Consider the following 14,277-nt stretch of genomic DNA (forward strand, 5'->3'; position numbering starts at 1 on the left):
CATCCAATACACGTTTATTGTTATTAAACAGTTATCTTTAAATCACTTAAGAATAAGAAAAGTAAAAATTTTGCCTTCATTTATTTTTCTGATACTCTTTCTTTATGTAGATGCAAGTTTCTAACTATATAATTTTTCTTCTCCCTGAAGAACTGTGTTTAAACATTTCTGGTAAACCAGATCTGCTGTGAGGAATTCCCTCAATTTTTATTTGTTTGAGACTCTTTATTTTTCCTTCTCTTTTGAAAGATCATTTTGTTGGGCACAGAATTCTAGGTTGGTGATTTTTTTTCAACACTTTAAATATCTCCATCCTCTTTGTGCTTGCACAGTCTTTAACAAGAAGTCCTTTTTAATTCTTAACCTTGTTCTCCTATAGGTAAAGTGTTTTTTTGCTCTGTCTTCCTCCAGGATTTTCTCTCTGCTTTGGTGTTCTACAGTTTAAATATGATATCACTAGTTGTCATTTTTTGGACTGTTATTCTAGTTTGTGTTCTCTCCGCTTCCTGGATCTTTGGTTTGGTGTCTGTCATTAATTTTGGATGGTTCTCAACCATCATTATTTCAAGTATTTTTTCTGTTCCGTTTCCTCTTTTATCTCCTTCAGGTAGTCCAATTATATATTCTTAGACATTCTTTTCTTTTTGTTTTCATCTTTTTCTTTTTTAAATTTCAGTGGCTTTAAATTCATTGATTCATTTCTTGGCTATGTCCTGTCTACTGATGAACCTATCAAAGGTATTCTTCATTTCTGTTATGATGTTTTGTCTTAAATTTCTAGCATTTCCTTTTGATTCTTAGTGTTTCCATCCCTGTACTTGCCTTCATTATCCATCTCTTCTTGGATAATATCTACTTTTTTTCACAAGAGCCACAAAATGTCAGACTTTATGTCACATCTAATCCTGGTTCTGATGCTTTCTTTGTCTCTTCAGACTGTGCTTTTTCTTGCCTTTTAGAATGCTTTGAAATTTTATGTTGAAGACCGAACATGATATATAGGTTAATAGGAACTGAGGTAAACTGGTCTTCAGTATGAGGTTTTATGTTAATCAGGCTAGGAGTTTGGCTTTGTTACTGTTTGCTCTAGCTATAGGTGCCATAGGCTTAAGGTTATTCTAGTGTCCTTGTTTTTATCTCCTTTGTTATCTTGGATACCCATAAAAACTCCTTTTTAGATAGATAAAACCCACTTCGCATCTCTTTTAGCTCTAATTCATTGTTATACTGGAGCCCTATTGGTGTGGTGGGAAGGAAGATGTGGGGGACTGGAAGCATTCTACAATCTTATTAAGTCTGTGTTTTAGTGGCGTGTGTCCCTGGACTGTGACATCCCCAAGTATTTCGTAATTTCTTGCCCACTTCTGGTGACACAAGAAGACTAAAAAAAGAGCAGAGTCTGGTAAATGCCCTTTCCCAAAGTGGGACAAGGCTCTAGTAGGGTTTATTTCACTGAAGAATAGGCCTTTGTTATGGAGACCAGTCTATGCATATTTCAGAATGGTTACTTTCCCCCTCCTTCTATCAGAAACACAAGGGTGGGGGGGATCTTTCTTTCCTTTTCAACATGAAAAACTTCTGGAATTCTTGGAGGTAAAACCCATGAAATTGTGGTGTCCTCTAGGAGTTTCATTCTCATGGTGATCTATACTCCTCCTGTAGCAACTAGTCAAAATTACCACTTAAATATTCCTTCCAGTGTTCCAGGTAAGCATATCTCAACTGTGATTCTCTGTATTCACCTCTCCACATTTCAGGATAGTAGTTTGCCCTGTAACCTTGGTTTTCTGATGAGTCCAAGAAAATTGATGATTTTTTATTTATTTATTTTTTGGTCGTAGGACAGGAATGATGGCTTCTGAGCTCTGTATATGTCAGAGCTGAATCTGAAATTTGTCTTCATTTTTGAATAATATTTTCACTGGTATAAAATTTGGGATTGAGAGAATTTTTTTTGCAGTATTTTAAAGACACTCAATTGTCTTATAATTTGCGTAGTTTCTTTTGAGAAGTCTGATGTAATTCTTATTTTTGTTCCTTTGTAATTAGTGTGTATTTTTTCTCTCTAGCTGGTTGAAAATTTTATCTCTGATTTTCAACATTTTATTTTTTAAAGATTTTTTTTTTAAGATTTAATTTATTTATTTGACAGAGAGAGAGAAAGCACAAGTAGACAGAGTGGCAGGCAGAGGGAGAGGGAGAAGAAGGCTCCCCGCTGAGCGGGGAGCCGGACACGGGACTCGATCCCAGGACCCTGGGATCATGACCTGAGCGAAGGCAGCCGCTTAACCGACTGAGCCACCCAGGCGCCCCAACATTTTATTTTTTAAAAGATTTATTTATTTTAGAGAGTGGGAGGGAGCGTGTGTGAGCAGGGAAGGAGGCAGAGGGAGAGAGAGAATCTCACGCAGACTCCCCACTGAGTGTGGAGCCTGACGTGGGGCTCGATCTCACGACCTGACCTGAAACCAAGAACTGGAGGCTTAACCGACTGAGCCACTCAGGCACCCCTGATTTTCAGCATTTAAAGTATAATGTGTCTAGGTGTGTGGTGTTGTGTTACATTCTGTTTGTTTTTTATATTTTCCTTGCTGTGGATTCTCTTAACCTTCTTGGATCTGTGGTTTGATATGTTTCATTATTTTTGGAAATTTTTCAGCCATTCTCTCCATAAGTACTTCTGTTTTCTCTCTCATCTCCTGCTGGAGTACCAATTACACATGTGTTAGACCATTTGTTATCACTTATAGCTCTTGCATACATTGTTTTATTTTATTCTTTATTTTTTAGTTTGGGTAGCCTTTATTGACTTCAGGTTTGTTGATTCTTTCCTCAGCTGTGTTTGATATGCCAATGAAGACATTCTTTGTATGTGTTTAAAATTTTTTCTACCATTTTCAGTTAAGACTGAAAGTGGATATGAACTCCCATTGTGCCTGTGGCTTCTGAGGTTCTGTGCTGTCCATACTCGGACTTCATCAATTTATTAAAAATTTTAACTGAATTTTCCTTAATTGCTTCCAAGGTGCCTGCCATCCCATGTAGGGCCACAGATAATTTGTGTTTGTTGTTCCCTCTCTTCTTGGAAGTGAGTCTTTGTTTTTATTTCATTCTACTTTGTTGCTTTGTGACTGGTTTTTGACAGGTTTAGGAAAAGTTATTTTTTAGTTCTTCCAGCTTGTCTTATTGAGTCTTCCCAGCTTTCTATATCTAGGCAGAGATGGAATTCTCGAATTCTTTTTGAAAATTTCCCTCATTAAATTAGACCTATTTATTTTCTAAAAATTTTATTTATTTATTTATTTATTTATTTATTTATTTATTTATTTATTTATAGAGAGCATGCACTAGCAAGGGGAGAGGGCAGAGAGAGAGGGAAAGAGAGAATCTTAAGCAGGCTCCATGCTCAGTGTAGAGCCTGATGTGGGGCTCAATCTCATGACCCTGAGATCATGAGCTTATCCAAAATCAAGAGTTGGACACTTAACTGAGTCACCCAAAAGCACCCTAGACCTGTTTCTTAAGTGTCTTTAAGTTTTTTATTTTTTCAACAAGTGTATATTATATCCTTCTCCATTTTGCAGCCATTTGCGCAATTTTCTTTCTTGGTATTGTTTTCCTATTGCTACCCTATATATTGGTTCTTACGACATTGAGGTCTTTTTTTTTATATATATTTTATTTATTTATTTGACACAGAGAGAGACAGCGAGAGAGGGAACACAAGCAGAGGCAGAGGGAGAGGGAGAGAAGCAGGCTTCCCGCTGAGCAGGGAGCCCGACGTGGGGCTCGATCCCAGCACCCTGGGATCATGATGACCTGAGCCGAAGGCAGATGCTTAACGACTGAGACACCCTGGTGCCCCAACACTGAGGTCTTTTTTAGAGATGAAAATCTATTTTTCACTAAGTCAAAAAACTTGTGACTTTATTTTGCTCTGGTTTGGAAATAAGTGTAGGTAATCCATCAATTGTTATTTTTCCCTGTAATGAAGACAGATTGACTTTAATCTTCAGTTATCATTTGTCATGCATTTTACTTTTTTCAGCTTTTTATTTTAGAAGAAGCTGATTAAATGTCAGTTATGAAACTGAAACAAAATTTGGGTTTAACTATTTTGAAGTTTTGGGTGATTATATAACAGAAGGGAGTGTGGTATCTAAAACAATTTTTTTTTTAAAGATTTTATTTATTTATTTGAGAGAGAGAATGAGATAGAGCATGAGAGGGAGGAGGGTCAGAGGGAGAAGCAGACTCCCTGCTGAGCAGGGAGCCTGATGCGGGGCTCGATCCCGAGACTCCAGGATCATGACCGGAGCCGAAGGCAGTCGCTTAACCAGCTGAGCCGCCCAGACACCCCTAAAACAATTTTTTAAAAAAGAGATTCAGTGAGTCTTCCTAATATTATGAGATAGAATTTTAAAGTATTCCTTCCAAACAAAAATGATTTAAAGCATTTATAAACCGGGTTTTTAAAAAAATCCATAAGTCTTACATTTTAAAATTTTAATTGAAAAATAGTTGATATACAATATCAAATTAGTTTTAGGTATACAACATAGAGATCCAGTGATCATATACAACATTATGAATATCCATGATAAATGTTTTACAATATTATTGACTGAATTCTCTGTTGAACTTTTCATTCCCATGACTTATTTATTTTATAATTGGAAATTTGTACCTCTTAATCCCCTTCACCCATTTTGCCCATCCACCCACTCCTCTTCCCTTTGGCAACTACCAGTACTCTATATTTATGAGTCTGTTTCTCTCTTTTTTGTTATTTGTTTTGTTTTTTTGATCCTATATATAAGTGAAATCATGTGATACTTGTTTTTCTTCAGCTTATTTCATTTAGCAGAATACTCTCTAGGTCTATCCATGTTGTCACGAATGACAAGATTTCATTCCTCTTTACAGCTGAGTAATATTCTGTTTGTGTGTGTGTGTGTGTGTAATCTTTATTCATTTATTTATAGATGGACACTTAGGTTGCTTCTATATCTTCACTATTGTAAAGAATGCTGGAATAAACATGGGGTGTATATATCTTTCTGAATTAGGGTTTTCATTTTCTTTGTGTAAATACCCAGAAGTAGAATTACTGGGTTGTATGGTAGATCTATTTTTAATTTTTTGAGGAACCTCCATACTGTTTTCCATAGCAGTTGCACCAGTTTACATTCCCACCAGAATGCTTGAGGACTTCCTTTTCTCCACATCCTCTCCAATACTTGTTTCTTGTCTTTTTGATGTTATCCATTCTGACTAGTGTGAGATAATATCTCATTGTGGTTTCGATTTGCGTTTCCCTAATGATTAGTCATATTGAGCATCTTTTCATGGGTTTTTTGGCCATCTGTATGTCTTCTTTGGAAAAATTCTATTTAAGTCTCGTGCCCATTTGTTAATCAGATTATTTGTGTCTCTGGTGTTGAGTTATAGGAGTTCCTTATATATTTTGAATATTAACCCTTATTGGATATATCATTTGCAAATATTTTCTCCCACTCAGTTGGTTGCCTTTCCAACTTATTGATGGTTTTCTTCATTGTGCAAAAGCTTTCTAGTTCAATATCATCCTAATTATTTATTTTTACTTTTGTTTCCCTTGCCTGAGAAAAATGTTGCTGTAGTTGATATCCAAGAGATTACTGCCTAAAATTTTCTTTTAGGAGTTTCATGGTTTCAGGTCTCACATTTAGGTCTTTAATCCATTTTGGGTTTATTTTTGTGTATGGTGTAAAGAAGTCCAGTTTCATTCTTTGGCATGTAGCTGTCCAGTTTTCCCAGCAACATTTATTGAAGAGATTGTCTTTTCTGCATTGTATATTCTTACCTCCTTTGTCAAGATTAACTGACCATATATGCTTGGGTTTATTTTTGACCTCTCACTTCTGTTCCACTGATCTATGTGTCTGTTTTTCTACCAGTGCCATATTGTTTTGTTACTATAGCTTTGTGGTATATTTTTAAATATGGGATTATGATACCTTGAGCTTTCTTCTTTTTTGAGTTTGCTTTGGCTATTCAGGGTCTTTTGTGGTTGCATAGAAATTTTAGTATTAGTTCTTGTTCTGTGAAAAATGGATGTTGGTATTTTGATAGGGATTGCATTGAATTTGTAGATTACTTTGGGTAGTATGGTCATTTTAACAGTATTCTTCCAATCCAGAACCCGATATTTTTCCTTACTCTTTTTTATCTTATGTCTTATTTTTAAAAAATATTTCTTGAAATAGATTATATTTGCACATATTATAAAATTCAAAAGGCAGCAAAGTGTATCTTTATGTATACTAAAAACTAAATCTTTCACTCTTGTTCACGAATTACTCAGTTTCCATCCTTGAAAGCAGCCTAATTTCTTATGGGTTCTCCCATTGATATTCTAGAACATATGAACATATAAATATCTCTGTCTTTCCCTTTTTCCACCTTTCTTTTTCTTTCCTCTCTGTTCCTTCCTTCTCTTTCTCCTCTCTATCCTTCTTTCTCTAACATATATGTCATACTGTAAATGTCCTTTACATTGCTATTTTCATTTATATTTTGGGAATTAATTCCATGGGTAGTCCTCATTGCATTGCTTTTTTCTTTTTAGTTAGAGTATAATGTCAGTTTATGGAAATTCTCTAATTTGTTTAGTGTTCTATTGATATATGTCAGGTTATTTTGTAGTCTTTTGCTACTACGAACAGTGCAACAATGCATTTTTACAAAAATCATTTCACCATTGCCATCTAAGGTATTAGATTGCATACTCACCTCTTAAGGAATATGAGCAGTTGGGGCGCCTGGGCGGCTCAGTTGGTTAAGTGTCTGCTTTCGGCTCGGGTCATGATCCCAGGGTCCTGGGATTGAGCCTCATGTTGTCAGACTCTCTGCTCAGTGGGGAGCCACCTGCTTCTCCCTCTCCCTCTGCCTGCTGCTCCCCCTGCTGTGCTCTCTCTGTGTCAAATAAATAAATAAAATCTTTTAAAAATTAAAAAAAAAAGGGAATATGAGCAGTTAAGCACTGTAATGAGAAACTCTGAAACAACCAGGTTTTTTTAATAAAAGATTTATTTATTTTAGAGAGAAAGAGTGCGCACACATGTTGGGGGGAAGGGGTAGAGGGAAAAGGAGAGACAAACGCAAGCGGACTTTGTGCTGAGCTTAGAATCCATTGTGGGGCTTGATCTCACGACCCTGAGATCACGACCTGAGCAGAAACCAAGAGTCAGATGTTTAACCAACTATGCCGCGTAGGCGCCCTGAAACAACCAGTTTTTAATGACTTTTATTTCGAGCTTCTGGATTTATTTAAGCAATGGATAACCTTAAGTTGAAAGACAAACTGTTAAATAGCTGTAATAATAAATAGATAGCTTCTTATCTTTTTGAACTACAATTTTCTCAATACTGGACATGTGAACAAAATATGGAAATAAATTGGATGCTAAGGTGGGTATAACACTGTAACAACTCATTTAAAATTTTATCTTTCATCAAGACAGATTAGCTATTATCATTTATTTACTTTATAGTAGTAAAAATTTTCAATCTGATTCTACGTGTGTGTTGGCATAATACTCCTTGTATTTGTGGAGTTCCATGTTAGATTTATTTGAAAGATTCTGTCACTAAAAACAAGTTTAAAAATCACTGCACTGTTTCATTCTGCCTCGCTTTAAGGTTTGAATTTGAATTGTGAAACTTGTCTTACATGTGGTTCCTGGAATTCTAGTGACTGCTACAGGTTTGTACTCCTCATGGGTGCATTGCTTCCAGCTGATTGGCTGTCCTCAGGGATTAGCAGTTGAAAGCATTAAAAATAATAGGAGCTAATCAGTATTTTGACCCATGAGAATAAAAATCTAAAATTTATGTTTAGCTTTATTATAAACAGGATTAGGAGTAACTTGTTGCCTTATAAGACTCATTGCTATGATATAAAAGATGATAAATATTTTTTCTTTTTTTGCTTTCTTTTAGAGAGAGGGCACGTTGGGGGAGGGGGAGCGGGAGAGGGAGAGGGAGAGAGAATATTAAACAGGTTCCATGCTCAGTGTGGAGCTGGACGCAGGGCTCAGTCTTACAACCCTGAGATCATGACCTGAGCTGAAATCAAGAGTCAGATGCTTAACTGACTGAGTCACCCAGGCGTCCCAGTATTTTTTCTATAAACCTGAATCAAATAGCTTTACCCATCAATGTTGCTAGTTCAAACAGAAATTATTTAACCAAATTCATTTTTGTACCCCATTTGTGCACCCCTTTGGTCTGTATATAGGGAAGGACACTCTTTTGTTTAGGTCCCTTAGTGGTGTTTGTTTTCACTCTGATTAAAATGTTACAGTCCCCTCTTCCCTGCCACCACCCACCGTAGTGGATAGTCACATGGTTCCCTTGCAGACTTTTTGTCTATTTTGTTTTTTGAAGATTTTATTTATTTATTTGACAGAGACACAACGAGAGAGGGAACACAAGCAGGGGGAGTGGGAGAGGGAGAAGCAGGCTTTCCGCCAAGCAGGGAGCCCGATGTGAGGCTTGATCCCAGGAGCCTGGGATCATGACCTGAGCCGAAGGCAGACGCTTAACGACTGAGCCACCCAGGTGCCCCACCTTGTAGACTTTTTGAAGTCTGCTCAAAAGTCACCTTAGCAGTTGAGCTTTCTTCCACAACCCTGTATGAAATAGCAAACCTCCCCCCCCCACCGCCTGCCCTCATCCTATTTTCCTTGCTTCATTTTCTCCCTAGCACTCATTTTGTGACCGAGTATTTACTTGTTTATTTACTTACTTTGTTTCATTAGAATGTAAGTTCATAAGGTGGAGTCTTTGTTTCCTGCTGCATCACTAGCACATTGAGCAGATGCTCAGTAAATATTTGAATTGTATGAGTCTTGAATTTCCTTTCCTGCTGGTTCTGAAAGTTCTGGTTAGATTATAACAGTGTCTTCAAATTTTTTCATATATCTCCTGAAATAATTTTGACTACTCGTGTACCCTTTTGAACAGTTATAAATCAACATTTAATATTTTTTATCATAATTTTAAGTACAATTGCACAGGATGTAATTTTTGACATAATGTAAATATTGTAAAATGGTTACATCACTCTTTTAAAAGTATCATAGCAATTTGATCCCCATCAGTATTCATTTAAAACATACATGCACACATTCTTATTTATAGTCAGACATTTTTAATTATTCTCTTTCTTCTTGAAAGGAGAAATGCCATTTACTTCCATTCTATTTTCACCATATGGCTTTCTCCTAATGTAGCACTTTTATGCTTTAAATAATTTAATAATCATCCTATTATACTTGGAACAAAATATGTACATACCTTTTGTGATTAAAACACTCAGCAAACTAGGGATAGAAGGGAACTTTCTTAACACGATAAAGGGCATTTATGAAAAACTACAGCTAGTTTTATAATAAATTGTGAAAGACTAAGGCTTTTTTTCTAAGATCAGGAACAAGACAAAGATACCTGCTTTTGCCACTGCGATTCAACATTGTACTAGAAGTTCTAGCCAGAGCACTTGGGCAAGAAAAAGAAATAAAAGATACCCACATTGAAAAGGAAAAAGTAAAACTATCTCTTTGCAGATGGCATGATTCCATATATAGAAAACTCCACAAAGAATCCTCATGTACAAAATACTTATAAGTGAATTCAGCAAATTGACAGGTTTTAAGACAAGCATAAAATAATTAGTTGTGTTTTTTATACCTGCAATGAAAAATCTAAAAGGGAAATTAAGAAAATCATTTACAAAGGTATCTAGAAGAATAAAATACTGAGGAAAGAATTTAACCAAGGAAGCAAATCACTTGTACACTGAAAATTACAAAATATTGCTGGAAGAAATTTCAAATTCATGGATTGTGAAACTTAATGCTGTTATGATGGCAGTACCACCCAAAGCTGTCTGCAGATTCGGTACAATGCCTATCAAAATTCCAAAAGAAGTAGTTGACCTTCAAATTCATATGGAATACAACTGGCCCTGAATAGCCAAAACAATCCTGAAAAAGAAAAACAAATTTGGAGGACTCACAGTTCCTGATTTCAAAAGTTACTGTGAAGCTATGGTAATGTTAACAGTATGGTATTGGCGTAAGGGTATATAGACCAGTGGAATAGAATTGTGTTCAGAAGTAAACCCATATATGTATGGCCAGTTGATTTTCTGCAAGGGTGCTAAGATCATTTAATAGTGGAAGGATAGTCTTTTCAACAAATAGTGCTGGGACAAGTGGGTATTCACATGTAGAGGAGTGAAGCTGGACCCCTACATCATTCCATGTACAGAAATTAAAACTCTTATTAAACCATAAAACTCTCAGATAAAAACATAGGGGTAAATCTTCATGACCTCCTATTTGGCAATGGATTCTTAACTATGACACCAGAAGCACAAGCACCAAAAGGAAAAATAGGCAAATGGAAAATTATCAAAATTAAAGCTTTTGTGCATCAAGAAAGTGAAAAGATAACTTATAGAATCAGAGGATTTATTTGTAAATGATGTATCTAATAAGGTTCTACTATCAGAATGTATAAAGAACTCATACAGCCAGCAACAAAAAGACAATTAAAAATAGATAGACATGAATAGACATTTCTCCAAAAATTATTTTCCAGTGGCCAACAAGCACATGAAAAGATATTTAACTTTGTTGGTCTTTAAGGAAATGCAAATCAAAACCATAATGAAATACTGCTTCAGTTGGTCCAACAGATTGACAATTATTAAAAAATTGGAGGATAACAAGTATTGGCAAAGATGTGGAGAAATAAGAACCCTTGAACATTCCTGGAGGGAATGTAAAATGGTGAGACTTCTTTGTAAAATAGTTCTGGAGTTCCTTGAAAAGATAAACAGAATCGTCATATGACCCAGCAGTTCTACTCCTACTAGATACATATTCCAAAGAATTAAAAATAGGAATTCAAATAAATACTTGTATACAAATGTTTATAGCAGCACTATTCACAGTAATTGAAAGATGGAAACAACCCAGAGGTCCATCAAAGGATGTATGAATGAACAAGTTGTGTTGTATACATACAACGAATATTATTCAGCCACGAAAAGGACTGACGTATTGATACATGCTACAACATGGATGAACCCCCAAAACACTATACTAAATAAACACAAAAGACCACATATTGTATGATCCCTTTTATATGAAATAGTAAAAATAAGCAGATCAAAAGAGATAAATTAGTGGTTGCCAGGGATTGGGGAGGGGAAATAGGGAGAGATTATTTAAAGAGTACAGTGTGTTCTTCTGACATGTTAATAAGATTTTGAGACTAAAGAGAGTTGACGATTGCACGACATTGTGAAGGCATTAAATGCCATTGAATTGTATATTTCAAAATGGCTATTTTTATGTTATGTGAATTTTACATTAAAAAAGTATATAAATCTAATGTTAAAATTTTTTAAATTGTATATCCATATGATTTTAAGTACCTTAATATTTCTTCTGGTTGAAGTTATTACAGCTGTTGCAAAATAAGTTTTTTATAGGTTTTGTTAAATAATGATTTTAATGAAATCATTAAGAAGTGAAATTTATTGGAAGTATACTTTCTCTTAATTATATAGTTTTTTTTTAAAGATTTTATTTATCTGTCAGAGAGAGAGAGTGCGTGCACATGCACAAGTGGGGTGAGTGTCAAGCAGAGGAAGAAGCAGACTCCTCACTGAGCATGGAGCCCAATGTGGGACTCGATCCTAGGACCCTGGGATCGTGACCTGAGCCGAAGGCAGATGCTTAACCTACTGAGCTATCCAGGTGTCCCAATTGTATAGATTTTTTAATGCTATTTAGTTCATGTGCCCATGGATGAATTCTACAAGGTTCAGCATCAATTCTATTCCTGTTTTATTATTTTTAATTTTAAATCCCGCAATCATTGTTTCTTATAAAGGTGAATCCTGATCCTCAGGATGGGCTTATTGGTTGGATTTCTGGTAGTGATCACAGGCAAACTTTTGGGATTGCAGTGATGGGAGTCAGCTACCAGCATCGTGTAGTCATACCAGATGAAGATGTCTTTAATCTTCTTGGAAGCCCAACCACCTATTTCTGGTAACAGGCCACCATGGCTTGGAGGTAGACTGAATGTGTGAATCTGTGCCTTATGATGACCACCCTTCATACAGACTGAGGGGTCCGTGCCAGCTAATCACACCTTGCCCAGAAGCAGAACAGGTTTCAGTAGCTTGTATTGCAGCGTACATAGTTGGATCATCTCCAGGGATCACCCATTCACCTCATGAGGCTGTTGCCCCATTTGCAGTGTGCCACAGCTGTGACCATCTTCCTGCCTCCAGAGACCTGCACCAGCTGCAGAGTCTGTGGACTGCATGGCTGTGGGCACACACAAGAGCTCCTCATCACAAGGTGCTGCAACTGGAAGAAAGCCCTGTTTTATGTTTTATTAGACTCCAGTGCCGAGAAACATTAATATAAATAAATAGAAGGTAATGGAAGTTTTATTATGTCATTGTCACTCAGTTCTTTGAAATTCTGTGTCATATGGCAAAGAGCATATAGTTATTTAATGTAAATTTAGTTTTAATGATTATCAGCTGACAACTCAGATTTTCCTTCAATTTCTTTTGAAACTGAAGAATTAGAAAACACTTTAGTTGCATACGAATTTGATAGTCATTAGAGTAGTTCAGTGCTTTCTCAACACCTACACTGATATTTCCATTTGGCCCTATGTTTAGTGCTTTAGAGGTTTTTGCCTCTGAGGGAAATATATCATGGTAATAGACATAGGTCAGAAGAATTTCTGTCCCTTGTAAAATGAAAAAGCATTATTGTGTAAAAAGGGGAAGGAAAAGGTGAACTCTTGACACAGGCAGAATAGGTTTTGAAATAGGTTTCAAAAGATTTTCAACTTTTTTTTTTTTTAAAGATTTTATTTATTTATTCGACAGAGAGAGTGAGAGAGTACAAGCAGGGGGAGCAGTAGAGGGAGAAGGAGAAGCAGGCTTCCTGCTGAGCAGGGAGCCTGACGCAGGGCTTCCTTCCAGAACTCCGAGATCATGACCAAGCCGAAGGCAGACGCTTAACCATCTGAGCCACCCAGGCGCCCCAAGATTTTCAACTGTTATTTATTTACTTTTTTAAAGATTTTATTTGTTTATTTGACAGAGAGAGACACAGGGAGAGAGGGAACACAAGCAGAGGGAGTGGGAGAGGGAGAAGCAGGCTTCCCATAGAACAGGGAGCCCGATGCAGGGCTCGATCTCAGGACCCTGGGATCATGACCTGAGCCGGAGGCAGAGGCAGACGCTTAACGACTGAGCCACCCAAGTGCCCTGATTTTCAGCTTTTAAACATAATTTTCTACTATGCCTGTGCACCTCTGGAAAAATGTTTACGTACCTGCAGGGTCCTGAACTCTCTCTGAGGTCTTGTATAAAGTACTTCTTACTGCCTGCCTTCAGATAAGAATCTTAAAATAGATTGGGACTGCTGTACTGTGAATAAAAAGATGAAAAAAAAAAAAAGAATTTGGCCTTAAAGCTTTTGTTTGAAAATGGATATATTTATTTTTTATCTGGAATAAGTGTAGAATTCATACAAAATACTTTAACATTTGGTGCATTAGGAGTGTTGGCTTTTCTTATAATTATTTTCTAAAATTTTTCCCAGGTCAATGAATGGTCATTGAAGATAAGAAAGGAAATGAGAGTTGTTGACAGGCAAATAAGAGGTAAATTATAATTTTATGTCTCCTATTCCTTACCCTCTTGATAATTTTGTATTCATAAAAATAAACTGCATCTACCCATTGTAAGACATAGTTTATTATTACATTAATTATTTATAGTTGTCCTAATTATTTTGCTTTTTAATCATTTTAAGAAAAACGTTTACATTTTATAAGAACTAAATCTTTCCTCTGGCTTGCAATTCAGCTCTGCAACGGGGAGGGGCCATGTTTTTTTATCTCTGATTTCCTAGAGATCAGGTTAGTGTTGGAAACAAAGCAGGTGGTCACATACTGTGATAGGCAGAATAGTGGCCTTCCAAAGATGTCCCCATTCCAATCTCAAGAATCTGTGAATATGTTACCTTATGTGGCAAAAGGGACTTTGCAGATGTGATTAAATTAGGGATCTTCAGGTGGGGAGACTATGCTAGGTTGTCTGGGTGGGCCCAATGTAATCACAAGGGTCTTTACAAGAAGGAAATAATATGTTGAGAAAAAGTGAGAGAAAAGGAGATGTGACCA

At 36.3% G+C, this 14,277-nt stretch overlaps 1 protein-coding gene and 1 pseudogene across 3 annotated transcripts in view; one reads left to right on the forward strand and one right to left on the reverse strand.

Moving 5' to 3' along the window:
- LOC116636101 (charged multivesicular body protein 3) overlaps positions 1-14,277 on the forward strand; it is a 110,493-nt gene that overhangs the window by 58,422 nt on the left and 37,794 nt on the right. For 2 of the 3 annotated variants that reach the window (XM_032410514.1, XM_032410513.1), the window contains one exon: positions 13,695-13,755. The exons of the other annotated variant lie outside the window; for it this stretch is intronic. In XM_032410514.1, the coding sequence (XP_032266405.1) occupies positions 13,695-13,755 (61 nt within the window). The remainder of the gene's footprint in view (positions 1-13,694; positions 13,756-14,277) is intronic. 3 annotated transcript variants of the gene reach the window in all.
- LOC116636103 lies at positions 11,964-12,470 on the reverse strand (annotated as a pseudogene).

The sequence above is a fragment of the Phoca vitulina genome, unplaced genomic scaffold (genome assembly GCF_004348235.1).
Source record: "Phoca vitulina isolate PV1807 unplaced genomic scaffold, GSC_HSeal_1.0 scaffold12, whole genome shotgun sequence".
NCBI classification, from domain to species: Eukaryota; Metazoa; Chordata; class Mammalia; order Carnivora; family Phocidae; genus Phoca; species Phoca vitulina.